Consider the following 21,729-nt stretch of genomic DNA (forward strand, 5'->3'; position numbering starts at 1 on the left):
TTAAAAATCTACCATGTATTTTTTTTTTTTATTACAGGTATTCATATTTTGTTGACAATTTCCACAGCACTTTTACAATAGTCCCTGCCTATAAGGAGCTTACAATCTAAGGTTCACCCACCAACATGTCTTTGGAGTGCGGGAAGAAACCCACACAGGAATAGAAAACAAACTCCATGCAAGTAGTGCCATGCTTGGGCTTTTAACCAACGTACCTTGTATTGCTAGGCACTATTCACTTCCACACTACTTATCCACTTAGCCACTGTACTGTCCAGTGTATGGTCAACATTAGATTTTAAGTGACCTCTGACACTCTGACTACCTCGTCAATAGCAACCACCAAATTCCTATCCTGGCAGATTCCCATAAGCTTTCAAAACATGGAGTGGAGGAGATTACGCAAGGAATACAAAATGGCAGTGCTCAGATTTTTTTGTGCATAAGTAGAGATGGTATTTAATCCCTGTATTCAAGAAATTCTCATTTCTTAAAGAAGGTTTGGGACTTTTTCTCTTTTTTTTTGTACTAGATGTAGGCATTCTTTACATTACAAACATATTTTTTTGACCTTGCTCTTTAGACAGATGCTACAAAAGGAGATTCTTATTAGTATAAATATTTTTTATGTTATTTTACAAAAGCTAAGCAAGAAAGCACTTAGAAAACATTCCATTTACGCACCACTTTTCTTGTATAGCAGCAGCTCAGTCTTTAGCTCTTGTTTATCATTCAAGGCTTTCTGGATACAATGCTGAATTTGCTCCCCAGTGTCTGTGCCATACAGAAAGGTACAAGCACATGACCTTTGCATAACCTCTGCTCGAGCGAAGCCAGTGAGTTCACAGAAGCCATCTGAGCAATACACGACAGGGTAGGAATGAGGCAGCTGAGCATTTCCAAGAACAAAGTTGCTGTCTGGAGAGGGAAAGCACACACATTTAGAAGGGAAGAAAGGGAAAAGGGGAAGATAAAATAAAAATACAGAAGATGCTAGATGAATAAAAAAAAGCATGATACAAGAAATTAACAGGCAATTAAAAAGAAAAACAGCAATGCAGTAAACAGCAATAAAAGATCTGCAATAACTTATATAAGCCATAAGCAATCCTCTAGCATTGCTCAGCCAAATGACATGAAAAACCTTGTGTTTTGGTTACTGCGAGTTGCACATCACCTTTGGTTTTTGTGCTGCATCATTTAAGTGAACCTATACCAAAGCTATGCTAACTAAAGTATTTAAATATTCTGAGCAAGCTGTAAAACCAGTTGAAATAAGCCCCTCGTTCACCTCTGAAGCTAGACATTGTGAGGAGGTTCATCTTCAATGTTCACAGCAAATGCACTGAAATCTTGGGCCACAAGCATGGGCGTCCGCTCCATAGGGCAAGGGGGGGCAATTGACCCCCCCTGGAAAATCGAGAAGGTGTTGAAGACTGAAGACACTCCTCCGTGACTGAAGGAGTGACAGCGTTGTGGTGACAGGCAGGTTAGAACAGGGAGAGAGAGGCAAGCTGTTGGCTGTGGTGTTGCAAGGGGGGGCGGGGGCTGGTCTGGTGCGGGGTGACACCACTGCACCTGACCAACCATCCCATTCTCTCGTGGCCGCGTGCTGTCTCAGCGGTCCTGGGCCGGATGTCACACATGCACAGCGAGCAGAGTGAAGCCGCCTCCCCCTCCAGTGTTGTGCTGTGCCTGTGCCACGCTGATGGCTGACCTTAGGTACTGAATGGGATGGGGGGTCCGTCTGTGCTGAAGGGGGAGTTGGTGCTGAATGGGGGGATCCATCTGTGCTGAAGGGGGGCCGTCTGTGCTGAAGGGAGGGGTCTGTGTGGAATGGGGGGTTTGTGCTGAAGGGGGGGTACATCTGTGTTGAATGGGGGGTCCTGTGCTGAAGGAGGGGGGTCTTAGCTGCGCTATTCGGCCACTAGCGGGGCGCTTTTAACCCCCGCTAGCGTTTGAAGAAAGGGTTAAATGCGACTGTGTATCGCCGCTGCCGAAGCGCCCTCCCCTGAAAATATTTCAGCGGACGCCCATGGCCACAAGTCTACTCAATAGAAGCCATGGTTTCCTTTCCATACACTGCACTATCTGTTTGCAATTTGCCAACTATGGCCCTGATTCACATACATTGGCGCATATTTATGCCGGCGTAGCGTATCTAATATACGCTACGCCGACGTCGCGCAGAGAGGCAAGCACCGAATTCTCAAAGCACTTGCCTCCCAAACTGCGCTGGGTTCCCTCGGCGTAAGCCGTCGTATGTGGAAGTGGGCATGAGCCATGCTAATGAGGTGTGACCCCATGCAAATGATGGGCCGAGTGCCATACAAGTACTTAAAACGAACGGCGCATGCGCCGTCCCGTGGACGTATCCCAGTGCGCATGCTCAGAATCACGTCGGAACTACTTTCTAAGATACGACGGATCACTGCCTATGACATGAACGTAACCTACGCCGAGCCCTATTCACGTACTACGTAAACAACGTAAAATACGACGGCTGTGTTCCCTGGTCCATACCTTAGCATGAGTTGCGCCTCATATATGGGAAATAACTTTACGCCGGAGGTACGATTTACGCAAACCGCATATATTATGCGCCGGGCGCAAGTACGTTCGTGAATCGACGCATCTTCCTCATTTCCATATTTGAATAGGAAATCAATGGGAGCGCCACTTGCGGCCAGCGTAAATATGCGCCCACGATACACCGGCGTAGGAAAGTTACGTTGGTCGGATGAAGCCTATTTTCAGGCATATCTCAGTTTATGGGCACGGCGCATAGATACGACGGCGCATATTTACACTTACACGGCGTATCTCGAGATACGTCGGCGTAAGTGCTTTGTGAATCCGGGCCTATCTGTTTGCAATTTGGAATAAACGGCTAAATAATTTTATGCTGCATCTATACTATAAACCAGTGGTTCTGGGTGTAGATTTGGCCACATGGACATAAAGGAATGATTTGCAGAGCTCCACCATTTGCGTATGCAAATGATCCTTCTACGCCGATTCCCGAACGAGTTCGCGTTGCGTAACCGTCGCTAACGTCGTTTGCGTAAGCGGAAACTTACTCCTGCTATATGAGGAGTAAGTTTCCGCAAGTCCCACGTAGGCCATGTTACGGATGCGTTGGGTCCGCGTCGTGTTTTTTCGTCGGGTACATCGTTTACGTAAGTCGTTCTTGAATACGACTTTACGTCAATGACGCACACGTCAGCGTCATTGACGTTTTCCGCCGAGAACTGGAGCATGCGCACTGGGCTTTTTGAAGCCCGGCGCATGCGCAGTTCATTAGAATCGGGGGCGCGCTTAATTTGAATACAAGCCGCCCCCTTGGAGATCCGCCAGGCTACGCCGGGGCATTTACACTCCGCCGTCCCAACTTACGGAGCAAGTGTTTGGGGAATACAACACTTGCTCCTGTAAGTTGGGACAGCGGAGTGTAAGTGCCTTAAGCGCAGCCCGCGGATTTTTAGAGAGAATATGGGCCTATAATTTTAAAGGTAGGTTTATTTTAACAGTGAGAGACAGAATAACAAAAATATCCACGGAAAACACATTTCAGTAAAGTTATAAATTGATTCTCATTTAAATGAGCAAAATAAGTATTTGATCCCCTATCTTTCTGGCTCCCTGGTGTCCTTCTGGGATCTTAACAATGCGGTGACGTCAGCAGGGAGGAGGGATGCTGATGTCACCGCGTTGTTACGATCCCGGAAAGGATGGGTAGTCTATGCAAGCTGGCCGGCTTTTTATCTATGCTTTTATTCTGCTCCTTGCTGTAAGTGCATTACCATTTTTACTATTAAAGTTGTAGTTGGTTTTACACTATAACAAGTTTTTTTTTGGGGGGGTTATCCTGGCCTAATTGTCCACTGATTGCGGAGTTGACTCCTTGGTCCCTTTTGAGAGTATAAAGACATCTACTTGGCCTTAACCCACATGGAGTGGGATCCGTCCATGAGCTGACATCAGAATTTCCCTCAGGATAAAGGCCTTGGCTGGGCAATAGCCGCAAGCTTTCTTAAGCTTTCATCTGGTAAGCGTGTCTTCTTTGTGGTGGAGTTGAACTTTTTTTTCCGGTTTGATGGATTTGATGATCTATATGGACTATTAATTCATAATTTACGTCTATGCAAAATTTGTAAATTTTTACCGATGTTAGCGCAGCACTTTTTGTTTCATGTTCTTTATGTTTCATATTCAGTTATAATTTGAGTTTAGTCACTGTGTTGCACATTTGCAGTGACTGAACTCCACAAAATATTTGAGCCCTCAACTGCATAAAGTGATCTGTCAATGTAGCGATTCTTTTTCATTTAGTCAGAAAGGCACTAGAATTGTGTCCTGACCTACTGTATTTAATCTGGTTTGATATTCGAGAGCATAAATGTGGCAGATTCTGATTATTGCTTACAGTTGAAGAAGTATATGCAGTGGGGTTGCCAAGCAGCAAGTGTGTGGAATGGTGAACACAGGGTATGAGGAAATGGGGAAACCTTGATTTTCTCAGAGCAACAAAGTTAAACATAATTTGTTAGACGCACTGAGTAACCAACCCAACTAAAGACTTCATCCCATGTTGTTAGGGTAAGCTAGAAAATCACTTTGCGTGTGAGTTTTTACTTAGCATGTGCACAGAAAGAGATCTGTTTACTAACAATTGACTAATGTGTACTTGTCAACAGTTTAAATTCAGAAAATGGTGCAAGTAATAGTGATCATTTTGGAGATTACATAGAAAAGGAAAATGCCCTTATGCCGCGTACACATGACCGTTGTTCGGGTTGTAAAAAATGAAATTTTTAATGGTCTAGAAAAAACTACTTTTTTTTTTTTTTTTAACCCAATCGTTAAAACGGCCTTGCTTACACACGATTGTGAAAAAAAAAATGCTCTAGCAAAGCGCGGTGACGTACAACACGCAAGACGGCACTATAAAGGGGAAGTTCCATCGGATGGCGCCACCCTTTGGGCTTCTTTTGTGGATTTCATGTTAGTAAAAGACGATTCGTGCTTTTCAGTCTGTTACAGCGTGATGAATGTGCTTACTCCATTACAAACGCTAGTTTTACCAGAACGAGCGCTACCGTCTCATAACTTGCTTCTGAGCATGCACGTTTTTTCACGTTGTTAAAGCGACCATTTTTTTACAACATTATAAACCTTGTGAAAAAATTAGAGCATGTTCGAAATTTTTAATGGCTATTTTTTACATCGTGAAAAATGCTCTGGAGCCCACACACGATCGTTTTTAATGACATAAAAAAAAACATAATTTTTTACACCCCGAAAACGGTCGTGTGTACGTGGCATTAGGCTTTTGCTAAAATTTTAGGTAGAGAAAAATCAATGCGTAAATGTTCTGGAGAACTGCACACCAGTTTCTATGTTTTCATGCATAGTTGACTCACTTAGCCTTGTTTCTACATCTAAGGTATGTCTTTTTGGACACAATTCTTCCATTAAGACCACTTTTGCCCAGACTTATCAGGACAGTAGATCGATGTACCAGTGCCCCACTGGTTTCTGACAATTTTGTGCTGATGGCGCTGCTGAACATCTTCTTATGTCAAAGGAAAGTAAGCATGATGTGTCTTTCATCTGCTGCATTAACTTTCTTTTTCCGACCACTGAGTTTAGGGTCCTAAACGTGGCCTGATCAACTATTATGAAAGAATGACACATATTAAAGAAGGAACATCGCTACTACGTGGGTTTACGGATGGATGTGGGAACACATTTTAATTGTTAACAGCAGCTCAGAGCATATTGGTGCTTTTTAATTTAGGGAAGTGGCAGCAAATAAGTACTTTAATATTCATTCAGATCAATGGTCTGTTAGAAGTGTGGGGGTGTTGGTCAATACCACTATAATTCTCCCAGCCCACCAAGACCACAGAAACAACATTACAAGCCAACTGGGTGCCCAACTAAGCCAGCCTGCTCCAATTCCCAGTTTCAAAACAAAGGGAGGGTGATGCCCAAACAAATGTTGACACCAGTAGAGAAGGACTTGGTGGTATGTTGCATTAAGAATGTCTGAGACCTGATGCTTACATAAGCCTAAGCTTAAACCCGGTCTGAGAGAAACAATCCTGACCCTTTGACTTTGAAGTAGGCTGCCAAGGACAAGCTGAAATAATACTTGTACAGTGCAGAACTTGAGGTTGGAATGGATTGAAAACAACCTGCTCACATATGTTCTTCCTATAGCCAAACTAGATACCATGGGATGTTTATACTTGGCAGCACTGTATATGTTCTGTTTTAGTTTTGAAATACTGCCCTGGAATCGATAGTAGGGATGCTGATGCAATATCAAGAAGACCCTATGACTTAGGCCCCATACTCACGAGCAAACATGTCTGCTGAAACTGGCCCGCAGGCCAGTTTCAGCAGACATGTTTGGTCGTGTGTGGGCGCGAGCGGGCCGAATTCCAGCAAACATTTGCCCGCCGGGCCTTTTCCCAGCAGACAAATATTCCTGGACTTGTTTTAAAACAGCCCGCTGGAATTCAGCCCGCTCGGACATGTACGGTCGTCAGTACAGACCTACCGTACATGTCCAGGCGCCCGCCGTCCCTCGCATGCGTCGAATGACTTCGACGCATGCGTGGAAGCATTTTAAAGGCGGGCCGCGCACGTCGCCGCGTCATTGTCGCGGCGACACCGCGTCATCGACGCGGCGACACCGCGGACACGCCCCGCGTATTGTTTACGCGCGGACTTCTGTACGATGGTGTGTACAACCATCGTACAGAAGCCCTCTGGCAGACATGTATGGTGAAAACGGTCCGACGGACCGCTTTCACCATACATGTTTGTCCGTGTGTACCCGGCCTTAGACTCAGAAGGAAGAGGAAATTTAATCAAATTTAGGAGTCTAAGTAATAGAGTACAGAGCCAGAAGGGCAGCAGGGGCCAAAGCCATCCGAGCCACCACTGCTGGCATCCCAAAGCTCTACAACAGCTTGACCCAGGGGAGGAATGGGGCTTGCCACTCTCTCCAAGAAAGACTTAAGGAAATATCAAGCAGAAGATTCTCTCTGCTGTTTGACCTTGAAAGCCTTGCAAAGTGGTCACCCAAAGTTTCTATTAGCCACAGATCCTCTGAAGGAGGCTCAACTAGCCAACAAACAGAGGGACCGTTTAAAGTTGCTTGACAGGGTGGTCTGCTGAAGGGGGTCTATCGGATGAGCTCCAAAAAAGATGGCAACTGGTCCTTTCTGAGAAATATATAGGGACATTACCTGGGGGCTGATTTACTATGCTCTGTGCGCTGCGCTGGTTCATGCCTTAATTAGTGCGCCGGGTGGAAGCTAAATTAGGCGCATGAACCAGCGTAGCAGCCGGCGCATTGCAAGTAATATGTAAAGCCGCGCTGAACTCCCTATAGAAGTCTATGGGAGAAATCAAAAGTGTTCATTTTAAAGGCTAATCTGCAAGTTTTGTCCTAAAAAAGTGTTTGGGGACCTCAGTCCTGCCCCAGGGAACATGTATCAATGCTTTTTTTATTTTTTAAAACGGCCGTTTTTTCGGGAGCAGTGAAATTAATAATTCTTAAAGTGAAACAATAAAAGTGAAATATTCCTTTAAATTTCCTACCTGGGGGGGTGTAATGTCAGCATGTGAAATAGCGCATTTTTCCCACACTTAGAACTGCCCCTGCACAAAATGATATTCAGAAGGAAAAAAGTCATTTAAAAATTCACACGCGGCTATAATGAATTGTCGGCTCTGACAATTCTAAAGGGATTCATTCATAAAACAAAAACAAAAAATGTGTAGGGGTTCCCCCAAATTAAATTACCAGGCCCTTCAGGTCTGGAATGGATATTAAGGGGAACCCCGCCGTAAAAACCAAAAAAAAAAAGACGTGCGGTTCCCGGCAAATATCCATTCCAGGCCCTTCAGGTCTGGTGTGGATTTTAAGGGGAACTCCACCCCAAATTTAAAAAAAAAATGGCGTGGAGTCCCCCTAAAAATCCACACCAGACCCTTATCCGAGCACGTTGACCTGGCCGGCCGCAGAAAAGAGGGGGGGACAGAGTGCGGCCCCCCCCCTCTCCTGAACCGCACCAGGCCACATGCCCTCAACATGGGGGAGTGTGTGCTGTGGGGGAGGGGGGCACTGCCCCCCCACCCCAAAGCACTCTTGTCCCCATGTCGATAAGGACAAGAGCCTCTTCCCGACAACCCTCTTCCCGACAACCCCTACCCATTCACCTGGGGAAAAAAAATGGAAAAAAATAATACACCACACACATTTAAAAATTAATTTATTAGTCAGCCGGGGGTCTTCTGCCGGGGCCCCCCACCACCACCCCATTAGGCCCCGGGCTTCGCCATCTTCTGCCAGAACCCCCTTCACCAGTGAGGCTCATGCCTTTGGGGGAGGGTCCCGGGCTTCGACGGTTTCTGTGGGGGGGGGTGCACTGGCACCCCACCCGTCTTCAGCGCCGTAATTCACCGGGACCCCCTTCACCAGTGAGGCTCCTGCCTTTGGGGGAGGGTCCCGGGCTTCGACGGTTTCTGCGGGGGAGGGTGCACTTGCACCCCACCCCCCTCTTCAGCGCCGTAATTCACCGGGACCCCCTTCACCAGTGAGGCTCCTGCCTTTGGGGGAGGGTCCTGGGCTTCGACGGTTTCTGCGGGGGAGGGTGCACTTGCACCCCACCCCCGTCTTCAGCGCCGTAATTCACCGGGACCCCCTTCACCAGTGAGGCTCCTGCCTTTGGGGGAGGGTCCCGGGCTTCGACGGTTTCTGCGGGGGAGGGTGCACTTGCACCCCACCCCCGTCTTCAGCGCCGTAATTCACTGGGACCCCCTTCACCAATCGACGGTGTCCGCCGGGGGGCGACACCTGCGGGCTTCTGCGATGCCTTCCGCTTCTGCCTGTCTCCTCCGCGGAGCACAGGGCTTGTCTCCGCTGTCTTTTCCCTTCTCTTCCATTCGATGTTGACACGATGAGGTCCGGCGCTGGAATGCCGTCTAAACAGCGGGCATGGACTTGCAATGCCACCATGTGACCTCAACCCATGTGACATCACATTCCCATCATGCCCAGGGAATGTGATGTCACATGGGTTGAGGTCACATGGTGGCATTACCCTATATAAGTCCATGCCCGCCGCTGACACGGCATGTCAGCGCGGAACCTCGTTGTGTCAACATCCAATGGAAGAGAAGGAAGAAGACAGCGGAGACAAGCCCTGTGCTCCCGGAGGAGACCGGCAGAAGAAGGAAGAGGGAAGAAAGCCCTGGCTCCGCGGGGGAGCCAGGCAGAAGAGGGAGCAGAGAAGACAGAAGAGAAAAGACCAGGGAGTTGGCGCACCCCCGGCAGAAGACCAGGAAGACCGGAACCCTGGCGGAAGGCACCGGAAAGACCGGGGGATAGGCGCCATCCCCCGGCAGAAGACCCCGAAGTCCGGATGCCCCCCCTAATGTAAAAGAGCTTAAATGGGGTGGGGGCATCCGGCGGAAGGCTCCGGAGAGGACCGAGGGATGGCGCCCTCCCCCGGCAGAAATCACTGAAGCCCATGGTCCCGGCGGAAGATCGGGAGAGAAGAAACCCCCCTTGTAAGAGAGCTAAAGAAGAAAGGGGGGGCTCCGGAGCAGATTAATAAAATATTTTATTGTGTGGTGTTTTATTTTACTTTACACTTTCCCCAGGTGAATGGGTAGAGGTACGATGTACCCCATACTCATTCACATAGGGTGGGGGGCCGGCATCTGGGGGCCCCCTTATTAAAGGGAGCTCGCAGATTCCGATTAGCCCCGCCCGCATACCCCGACAACCAATGGCAAGGGTTGTCGGGAAGAGGCTCTTGTCCCTATCGACATGGGGGCAAGAGTGCTGTGGGGTGGGGGGGCAGTGCCCCCCTCCCCCACAGCACACACTCCCCCATGTTGAGGGCATGCGGTCTGGTATGGCTCAGGAGGGGGGGGGGGGGCGCTCGCTCGTCCCCACCCCCATTCCAGTCCGTGCCAGACTGCGTGCTTGGGATGAGGGCTTGGTTTGGATCTGGGGGGGGACCCCCGCGCCGAATCGGCGCGGGTTTAACCCCTCACGTTCCGGACCAAGCCTAAGAGCCTAATGTAGCCCTGAAGGGGGACCCGCGCCGATTTCAAGTTTGAAATTTGGCGCGGAGTTCCCCTTCATGGCTGAAAACAGCTCGGAGATTCCCGTGCGCTGCGTCACGCAGCACATTCACGGGTACGCCGCTTGGTATTTACCAAGATTTTCACTGCGTACTGACAAGGCGCACAGGAAGCGCCAAAATTTCTCTCTGCGCATGCCCAGTATGCAAATGAACCTCCCGAGGTTCAGGCGCACTGTGCAAGCGTACAGGGATCTGTTTTAAAAAAACACTTTCCCTTTCAATTCGGCCCGCCAAACACATTCAAACACATGTCACTTCACTTCCCCTGCATCCCCCCACCTCCCCCCTAATAAACTCCCGCCCAAACCCCCGCAATTTACATTTCAATGTGCCGTGCGCCAGGTCTGTACTGGTGCACAATGCACCCTCTCCTGGGCGCACGGAGCACATTAGTAACTAGGGAAATACACTGCACTAGCAGCGTATTTCTTTAGTAAATCACCAAACGGCTGCTACTCCTGCTTTTACTCCATGAGTCATGGAGTAAAGGCTTGGTAAATCAGCCCCTAAATGTGTTCACAATGAACAGTGGGTCAAGAAAATATTATGACCACACAAAGACTTACATATGACTCACACAGCACAGTTCAGGACGATCCTGACTGTCCTGAGGCTTCAGCGACCCCAATGAAAGCACTAGAGGAAAGGACCCTTGTTTCAACACTGACACACCTTGCTGGCAGCTTCCATCACCATGGATTTGTTAAGAAATGTAATTTAATAATTTTCGTTTTTAGGTAACTATTTTATTAACTTGCATTTAGTTCCCTGTTACTTTTCACTTCTTTAGAGGACCAAATATTATTTGGTGAGGGGAGTATGTAACCTGGACTGTAGTTGAAAACTGCTTTGAAACTTCTTCCTTTGTTGCTACTACAGTATATTGTCATTCTGCAGTATGGACAGGGTTAAGCTGAATATTCATTAATACAGAAGTGTAGCAACCATATTTAGGGCAATTACTTTGCAATTTTCATCTATAGAGTGTCTTCAGTACAGGGGGCAGTCATCTTGGTTTGGGTGCGATTCACTGGTTTGGTTGATGCAACATGAACATGTGCATGTAGATGGGTTACACAGGAGAAAAGTAACCCATCTCTAAATTAATTGGAGAGTGTGACTAGGTTAGAAGCTATGACGCCTCCTTGAGTTTAATGAAATAAACAAACTTGTTTCCATTGCTTTAACAGAACAACAATAAAGCATTTACAGTAAATGCATTGTGTGTATGTGTGAGGGGAGGGAGAATCTCATTGTATGTCTGAGGAGGGCAGGGGGCTGCATTGTATGTGTGCACGAAGAACGGGAACTACATTGCATATGTGAGGAAGTGGGGGCTGCATTGCTTGTACGTGAGGACACAGTGGTTAACAGATCAGTGTACCAGGCAATTGTTGTTTCCGTGTCTATTATAAGAAATTGTAGTGTAAAACATACAACATATTTATCAGAAGCCTGACTGTTCAAGTGTTTAAACAGGTGACACATCCCAATGTATATACAAAGAACAAACTAGGTGGGGAAGGGTTTTTGAAGGCACCAACACTATTGCATTTGGATATATAAAAGAGTTTTATTGAGTACACACATGTTAAAATTCTATTAAAGATAAAACATTATGAATTATAAAAAAAAGATAAAACATTATGAACCTGAAAGTTCAAAGCTACAGAAACAAGTAGTGACATATCCTATTCAGATTCAATATAGCATCACATTGATACCCCAACATTTCGACAAGAAGTCTTCTTCAGGGGGTTATTTGTGAAAGAATACAATGAATAGGCACTAAAAGTCAATCAGTAACTTATTGTACAAAAGGAGTAATGTATATTTTTAGAGACATGTAAATCAAAAATCAAAATACTTGGATATATCTTACAATGTATATGATTAGATAAGGATGCCAGTAACAGCTCCATGCACATCCTAGAGTCAGGAGGCAAGTCCAGGGAAGGTATACCTAGTATATAAATAATTATTAATTACGATAAACATTCATCCCACAGCTGACCAAAAGTGAGGTCCACATCCTGGGAAACAAACAGTACAGAACCCAAGGGTGGCAAAAATAGTGTCATGCACAAAAAGAGGGGGAGTATGTTAATATTTATGTTTTCAAAAAAGAAGAAAACAGAATTGTTAAGTATATCCAAGATACTCACTTGCTGGTCCTACAAGGAGTTAAACATAGCTCAATGTGAAAAGCCCCAAAGGTACTCACCCCAATGGGCAGGGAGGTATTGTATTTCCAATTTTAAACACTTAAAGGTACACTTAAAAGAGGACAGCAGCATTTGGTTACCTGCATAGAAAAAGTCCCATAAAAAAAAATTATCTGTAAAAAGTCGGCCCAAAATGTAGAAAAAAACACAAAGAGAGAGCATTATGAATTTGTTTCAGGCAAAAAGAGGGAGATCTAATGGCTTACCAAATGTAGTCTAGATTTCCAAGTAAAGGACAGCAATCCTCCATATGTTGCAGGGTGAGCATCCGCTATCTGAATGGCAGATCGCCACCCATTTAAAACCATTGCACCGAGGCCAAAGAATAACTGATTGGTTCACACCGATTTGTGAACCAAAACAGCTGGGAGGACCAAGCCTTACTTAGGCCCCATAGACACGGGAGGATTTATCCGCGGATACGGTCCAGCGGACCGTTTCCGCGGATAAATCCTCTCGAGGATTTCAGCAGATTTTAATGCGATGGAGTGTACTCACCATCGCATTGAAATCCGCGCCGAAATCCTCTGGCGATGACGTGTCGCGCCGTCGCCGCGATTATGACGCGGCGACGTGCGCGACGCTGTCATATAAGGAATTCCACGCATGCGTTGAATCATTGCGACGCATGCAGGGGATCCCTTCGGACGGATGGATTCGGTGAGTCTGTACAGACCAGCGGATCCATCCGTTGGGATGGACTCCAGCAGATGGATATGTTGTGCATGTCAGCAAATATTTGATCTGCTGGAATCCATCTCAGGGGAGATATATCCGTGGAAAAAGATCCGCTGGCGTGTACACACCATAGGATCTATCCGCTGAAACCCATTTGCTGGGATTTATCTGCGGATGGATTCTATGGTGTGTACGGGGCCTAAGAGTTGAACTATATGGCAGATAGTGACCGAAGCCGCGTAGAGTGTGCGTTCCAGCCATCATCCTCTTCCCCCCACAACACACCACATGGTATTGCATCACTTCTGGTGGATGTAAGACATCCCATGTCAAACTTCATGTCATTGAAGGAAGGATTAATGGAAAAATGTACCAAGACATTCTTGATAAAAATCTTCTGCCATCTATTAGGATGATGAAGTTGAAATGAGGGTGGACATTTCAGCAAGACGATGATCCCAAACACAAAGCCAACAAAACTCTCAATTGGGTTCAAAGAATCAAAATAAATCTGCTAGAATGGCCCAGCCAATCGCATTACTTGAATCCAATAGAAAATCTATGCAAAGAAAATCTATGCAAAGAACTAAAGATCAGATGAAAGATCAAAATGTTTATGTGGAAGAATGGGACAAAATCACACCTGAGCAATGCATATAGTTTCTTCATATAGGAGGCATCATGAAGCGGCCATTAACAACAAAGAATTTTGTAAAAAGTATTAAATGCATTTCAGTTAGCGTGTTCAATATTTTTCCCCTGCGTCATTTCATTTTATTACATATAACTTAATTTCTGAACTTTGTTTTGTTTCTTTGTATGTATGGATTGCACGGGTTGTTACTGACACTTGGTGAAAATTTCATGTCAATAGCACCTTAAAGCGGAGTTGCACAAAAGTGGAACTTCCGCTTAAACCACTCCTTGCCCCCTTACATGCCACATTTGGTATGTAATTTATTTGGGGGAGGAGTGGGGGCTTTAGTAGGAGTGGGACTTCATGTCCCACTTCCTCCTTCCAGCCAGGGACCGCTTAGGCATTACGTCATAGCGCCGACGGCGGCCGCTCCCTGTTGGCGATTGCCAATGACACGTGACAAGTACCAGGCAATCGCCTGACCACTCATAGAGCGCAGTGCCGCTGGCGCATGCGCAGTGAGTGCCCAGCCGTGAAGCCGAAAGCTGTCACGGCCGGGTGCCCACACTAGGAATGAAGGCGCAGGCCGGAGAGGAGTGGAGCTCCAGGCGGCGCGGCGCTGGAACGTGGAGCAGGTGAGTGTCTGTTTATTAAAAGCCAGCAGCTACACTTTTTGTAGCTGGTGACTTTTAACAAACATAAAACAAGCCTGGAACTCCCCTTTAAGAAATACATTTACCTTTAAAAATGGTGATGTGTTCAATACTTATTTTAGCCACTGTATGTAGTTTGGAGACCAACTTTCACACAGATCAACTAATATACAGCAGGCATGTCCAAAGTCCGGCCCGCGTTCCAGTTTTGAATGGGCCGCCTGGTTATTTGGACATGTATATCTTTTGTGGACCTGACGATCTCCCAGCGCCGAGGCCACAAAAGACGTATATGCTGGCTGCCTTGGAGGGGGACAGAGAGGAGGCAGGACAAGTGCCGTACAGGAGGAGAAATTCCTGTTTAACGGCGGCCTCTGTAATAGGAGATCCAGTCTCCAGCGCTGCAATTGGACAACTGTTCTGTCCATCAAAGGAGGCGGGACTTTCTATTAAAGAGGCTGCCATGTAAACAGGAGATTCTCCTGTAGGTAATCTTTGGCACTCGTCCTGACCCCTCCAAGGCTGCAGATGGATGGGCATCAATTAGGCTGCAATGGTGGGTGCTGCATTCCTGGCAATGGTGGGTCTGCAGATGGGCCACTTGTGAGGCTGCAGATGGGCACTGACCCTTATTTTGCTTCACAGTTCTTTATTTAAAATTTTAGTTTTTTTCCCTGAAACTTCACTCTTAAAGTGAAGGTGCCTGTTATGCGCTGATAAATACGGTATATCCAAATAATATGCCTGAGCTCATCTCTTCACACACTGGACCAAGCCGAGAGAGAGGATTCAGCGAATCTTCCCTCCATCGCCATTCCTACACCTTCACCCCCCCCCGGTGACTGGCGACTATGGCTAATCGGCAATACTCTGCAGAAACTATTTGGGGTCTGAGACGATTCGCCACAGCATTACCAGCCGTCACCAAAAAGGCCTTAAAAATAGAGCATCTTTTGAGAATCGATCGACGATCGACCATCAAAAATTTCAGCCATTTACCCCAGTTTAAGCACATATCATGTGCTTTGATCAACACAAGATCGGCAGTAAAACACTGATTAGAAATCCATGATCTCATACTACAACATGATCTAAACTGCCTCTTCATTACAGAAAGTTGGCTCTCAGACGACTGCAACACCATTCTCGGAGAACTGGTGCCAAAAAATCGGATTATAACGGAAAACAGAATAGGACAAAGAGGAGGAGGCCTGGCGGTGATCCACAAGATCCACCTTGCAATCACTAAACCAGTCCTTCAAAATCCTCTTCCATTCATGGAAACCCTTACTCTTCAACTACAAACAAACCCCCAGGAGACTGTCCACATTCTTCTCTGCTATAGGCCACCCGGGCCAAAATCGCAGCTCCTACCATCATTGACGGAGTTTATCTCCACTTATACCCTTAACAGCAAACACCTTTTGCTGCTCGGGGACTTCAATCTCTGGGCCAACTCCTCACAGGACCCCGTTGCTGACGCCTGTATTGACCACCTGGAAGGGTAAGGGCAACAGCAACTTATATGCGGGCCAACACATGCTTCAGGACACACGCTCGACCTTAATTTTCAGACAAAATCTGAAAATAAGCATTTTGGAAAATGAACCATTGCCATGGACAGATCACCATGCAATTAAATTCATAATTTCCAAAATTCCCCCAGTGATAAAAGCACCCAAGCCGGTGACAATACACTGGACTAGATCTCAGAAGATCTCCATTCGGAACTCTTCAAATCTACCTTGGCAAATAAAATCAAAACAATCCATCCACATCAAACAGCCTCAGATACACTGGATGCCATAAATGCAGCCCTACTACAGTCAGCCGACTTAGTAGCACCGAAACGCAAAGCCCACACCCAGAAAAAAAGTCCGGCTGGTTCAACAACCAGCTGTCACTACTGAAGCAAGAGCGCAGAAGGGCGAATGCCGCCTGGAAAAGAAGCGCTTCAGAGGAAAACCTCATCATCTACAAGGCAATAACAAGAAAATATCATAAAGAAATCTTCAAAGCCAAGAAACAACATTTTTCTATGGCGATTAACAGCGCCCTAAACCGCCCCCGTGAACTCTTCAAGATGGTCACCCAGACCATGAATCCAGGATGTCTTGAAGCCCCCAATTCAGACACCCAAGAGTTTTGCAATGAATTATCGGATTTCTTCATCAACAAAATTGAGAGAATCCGGGAAAGCATTCTGCAAAACAATACCCCCCTCAGCCCACCACATAACACCCAGAGAAACTTTCTACAGTCAACAAAGTTCACTCTGGAACCTATCTCCATCGATGCCACAAAAAATATCATCGGTACTTTGCGAAACAGCACAGCGCCCAATGATATTATCCCCACTAAACTGCTGAAGGAATGTGTTGACATCCTGGCACCACCTATAACGCAGCTTATAAACCAGTCATTTAAGGAAGGCATAGTGCCCTCCCTGCTGAAAGAGGGCACAATCCAGCCCATCTTGAAAAAACCCACCCTCGACCCCAAGGACCCAACTCACCGCCGCCCCATAACAGGCCTAAATGTCCTCTCTAAGGTAATGGAGAAAGCAGTGGTACAACAGCTGCAACAGCATCTAGATACCCATAATCTACTTGATCCATTACAATCAGGCTTCCGTCCCGGACACGGGACGGAAACAGCATTACTCAAAATATGGGACGACGCCCTTGAGGCCGCAGACGAAGGAGAATCCTGTCTCCTGGTTCTGCTGGACCTAAGCACAGCCTTTGACACGGTAGACCACAAACTGTTACTGATGCGAAGGTGACTTACCATGGTTTTCCTCCTTCCTGGAAAACCGATCACAAACAGTTAAACTGGGATCTTTCATGTCTGAAAGGCGCACGGTGTCATGTGGATTCCCCCAAGGATCCCCCCTGTCACCGGTGCTCTTCAACATCTATCTTCGCCCTCTCTTTGATATTATCAGTAGCCAAAAACTACTCTATCACTCATATGCAGACGATACGCAACTGTATTTTCGCATCTGCAACAAAAAGGATCATCATCTCAGTTTAGAGAAATGTCTCTCTTTGATAGAAAACTGGATGACTAAGAGTTATCTTAAACTCAACAGCTCCAAAACAGAACTTCTCCTGTTTCATGCCAGTCGCAAGAGTCAACTGGCTACAACCTGGACACCCCCGCTCATTCTGGGCCAAATCATCACCCCTAGCTCCAAAGTCAAAAGTCTCTGGGTCATTTTCGACACCTACATGACAATGGATGCACAAATAGGGTCAGTAGTCAGCGGTTCTCACCATCTGTTGCGCCTACTACGCAGACTTATTCCATTTATCCCCAAAGAAGACGTAGCAGTCATGGTAGGAACAATTGTGAACTCCAGACTGGATTATGCAAATGCCCTTTACCTCGGACTCCCAAAATACCAAATCTCTCGTCTGCAAGTCGTTCAGAATACGGCCGCCAGACTTGTGACTGGGAAAAAACATGGGAATCAATCTCACCTTCGTTGAGAACCCTTCACTGGTTGCCAGTAAAGGACAGAATTGCTTTTAAAGCACTCTGTCTGACACATAAGTGCATCCATGGGAAGGCTCCGCAATATCTTTGCGACAAGATAGAACCCCACAATTCCAATCGCCTTCTGCGATCCACTAACCAACACCTGGTCAAGATACCCAAAGCTAGATACAAGTCCAAAGGAGAAAGAAGGTTTGCTTTTCAAGGTCCCAGACTATGGAACGCTTTACCAACCAGCATTCGGTTGGAGGAAAACCACCTGGCCTTCAGAAGACAGATTAAAACTCTGCTCTTTTGATGTCAAGAGACAGGAACAATCAAGCGCCCAGAAGCGATTCAGTTCGCATGTGCCGCGCTATATAAGTTTTTCATTCATTCATTCATTCATTCACACAGCCACAAAAGGCAAGTGAGTTCTTGTTGGGCAGTGTATTAAATGCTCGAATGAACACACTTAGACAAATTTTAATGGTTAAAAGAACGTCAGGCAAAATGGTCGGCCCTCACGCATGTTCACTTCATCAAATCGGGCCTCTTTGGAAAAAAGTTTAGATACCCCTGATATACAGTAATACCTTGGATTATGAGCATAATTCCTTCCAGAGGCATGCTTGTAATCCAAAGCACTTGTATATCAAAGCGAGTTTCCTCATAAGAAATAATAGAAACTCAGATGATTTGTTGCACAACCATTGCTGGTGTATGCAGTACTGTATGTGGCCAAAGGTGCCGGGGCACTGGTGTATGCAGTACTGTATGTGCGGGGGAACTGGTGGTTCCCATGGCTTCTTGGAGATGCTCGGAGACACTCGGAAACTGTTGACACTTCTGGGCTCTCCGATGCATGTTACGTCCACCCCACCCAGCTGGGAGTGTCTCCGAGTGCCTCAGAGCGTCTCCAAGTTCTACACAAAGTTCTGGGTGAGCCACCAGCGCTCCCAAACCTTTGGCTACATGCAGTACTGCATACACTAGCGGCATTACTACATGGATTGTATTGCTCGCATATCAAGTCACAATTTTAAACACAATGTTGCTCATCTTTCAAAATGATCGTATAGCGCGTTACTTGTAAACCAAGGTATTACTGTACACTGATTTGGGTCATCTTTAACAAAGAAGTGTGGCAGAATACATTTTGGCCTACATCTATTAAGAAAGATTATTTATTAGCAAATGATATAACAGAAGAACAATTAGCTTTTTTTTTTTAATTCTGTATTTTCTTTTTTTTTAGAAAAAGATAAAAAAAAACACCAAAATAAAGCTGTGTCTCAAAAGTGATACAAATTTAGTTTGGGTACAGTATTACATGACTGAGTAATTAGCATTAAAAATGTGACAGCGATTGGGAAGGAAGGGGGTGAAAGTGTCTGGTAATAGGAACATGGATAGGAACATGGGGCTTGTGTGGAGTGGGGAGGGAGGAACAGTCTGTTTTGTTATCCAGGAGCTTTTATTAAAACAAGCATAACAAGCATAACATAAACATGTGTCCTATTATTTTAATTGGTTGTGTTTTCTTTTATTACTTTTAAACTCTGCAAAATGAGTAGGAATCGGACAACGTTGTCAGTGGGTGGCTTTGCTGTACCCACTACCACAGATGCAATGAATATGTTGTGTCTGTACTATACAACGTGTAGCACTACCCCCGAAGGAGCTGCTGGTCTGTTTTGGGTGGCACGTTACCTCTGTATCTCCGCCGTCTAGGGTACTGGATGAGAGCTGCAGTAAAGGGAATGTCCAAATTTTTTTTGTGCTTTTATTACCCAACAGGCTAAAATGATAGAAGTAAATGGAAGGTGAAGGGATAGCAGAATGGAATATAGCAAGGTGTAACTGGATAGGGAAACAGTCCTGCTTCCAACTTTACATTGTCACTCTAGCCAGAGTGGGTATAGTGCATCTGGACAGGCCTCTCTCACCAGCCTGGCAGCCAGAGTGTCATTCGAATTTAGGATTAAGTCTCTGCCACAGACCCTTCTAAATGTTGGAGACAATTATGGTCCAGAATCCTCTTTCAGTAGATTCAGCACCTGGATCTCCTTCAGGTAGTTTTGGTAAAATTAGCAACTGACAGGCGACCAACATCCAGTCTCTCAGAACCGAAGTTGTCCTCCGATGAATGGACAGGCCCCTCCTGGAACACCAGCCTCGTGCTTGGTATCCTTCAGACAGACTCCTCATCGGTCAGCTTCCTCCAATTGGACAGACAGGTCAGGGAACCCAGTCGATTACTGCGCCCGCACAGCAGATCAATTGCTCCTGGCTAACGTGGTCCCAGGACCAGAAACACTGCGACACGCGCACACCCCGGCCAGAAGGGCCATTTAGGGGGGTGCCGTGGAATGGCTACCCCAATGGTGGGTGCCACACGAGGAAGAACCCAGAGAGAATGGCGTCTGCCCCTAAATACCCCTCCCCAGCATGCACAGCGAGGCGATCACCCTCCCTGATTGGCTGCTGGGAGGGGGGGGCGAAATATCTAACCGCACTTGACTCCACTGCTGCCACCTATCGTCCCCGGGGCGGAACTCACTCCCCCGGCAACGACAGCATGTACAGTCAGCACAGCCAAAGCTAGAGCAGAGGCCCCAAATGTTAACAATTAGACTGGTTCAGAGCTAACTATTTCTCTGAACTTTCCCCTAAATTTCCAATAGCACCAGTTCTGAAAATAGCCAGGTGCTACAAACAGGTAACATTTTCCCTTCTCTCATGGTTTTAAGTATGGCTCTGGCTAAGCAGTGTGTATTCCAGATAACTGCAGAACATGTTCTGGCCCAGTAAATGACAAAATATTTCCACAGTCAGTGTTCCCAAAGGCTGCCATTTTCTGTGACAAAAATTAGGTTTTAAAAATAATTTTGTAATTTCGGCGCCAACTATAAGGACTAAAAGTAGCACATTTAAGAGCAAAAATAGAATAGAAGTCTAGATTGTAGTCAATACCTTGTTTTAAAGTGTTGTCATGCATGTGCTGGCCATCGGGACTATCGGGAGTTTCCTGCTGGGCCGATGGCTCAGTGGGTTGGTTTCAGTGACAATCTGTCAAAGTAATGGCAGCACGGCTGTACTTCCCAGGGCCGGCGCGCCCACTAGGCGAACTAGGCAGAACTGCTGCCTAGCCTAGCCGGGAGGGTGCAGACCTGTCATCCGCACTGCTCATCAACACACTTCATAGTGCGCAACCCTGCTCAGCCTCAGCACCGCTACATTGCTGAACGGCAGCCAATAGCTGTGTAGCAATGCCTGTTTCTGAAATTCCAGCCAATGAGGCTGTAGCAATATTCCTGCACAACGTTAGCCCTCCCACTTCACTTGTTTTTGTGCATGTTTGCAAAGTTAAAGTGGGCTGGTCTGGATGGAGTCCAGCTCCAAATTTTTGTCCCAGTCCAGCCCTGAGAGCTGTCAATCTGTTTCCATAGTCTGGCTAAATATTCTGCATTGATTCAAAAAGAATAGAGGCCTGACTATTGTTTTCCAAACTAGGGGTTGATTTACTAACTCTGGTGCAGCTCTGCATAGAAACCAATTAACTTCCAAGGTAAAATGTCTAGTCACTAATTTTTCTGATTTCGTTATAGCAGTGCAAACTTTCTTTGTATTTCAAAGAAGTACAAGAGCCAACTAGAAAACATGTGGCAAAAAAGGTCAGATAACTGATAGTAAGACAAGTCAAGACAGTATCCACTGATCCTAAGGTCATTCGTAGTGCAATACATTTAGCTTCAAGAAACTATATAACACATGAGAATCCCTTTAAGTAACCTTTCCACCTCCCTGTTAACCATTGTGTAAACCTGACCTCTCACATCCAGGAGAAAGGAAGGGCAAATCCATCTCACCTGCCAGGG

General features: G+C 46.3%; 1 protein-coding gene across 1 annotated transcript in view; it reads right to left on the reverse strand.

The window, feature by feature from the left end:
* The window catches only part of KCNH3 (potassium voltage-gated channel subfamily H member 3), a 171,746-nt gene that overhangs the window by 91,569 nt on the left and 58,448 nt on the right, over positions 1 to 21,729 (reverse strand). Inside the window, exon 3 of the mRNA XM_040341150.1 lies at positions 685 to 918. Coding sequence (XP_040197084.1) covers positions 685 to 918 — 234 coding nt within the window. The remainder of the gene's footprint in view (positions 1 to 684; positions 919 to 21,729) is intronic.

The sequence above is a fragment of the Rana temporaria genome, chromosome 2 (genome assembly GCF_905171775.1).
Source record: "Rana temporaria chromosome 2, aRanTem1.1, whole genome shotgun sequence".
NCBI lineage: Eukaryota > Metazoa > Chordata > Amphibia > Anura > Ranidae > Rana > Rana temporaria.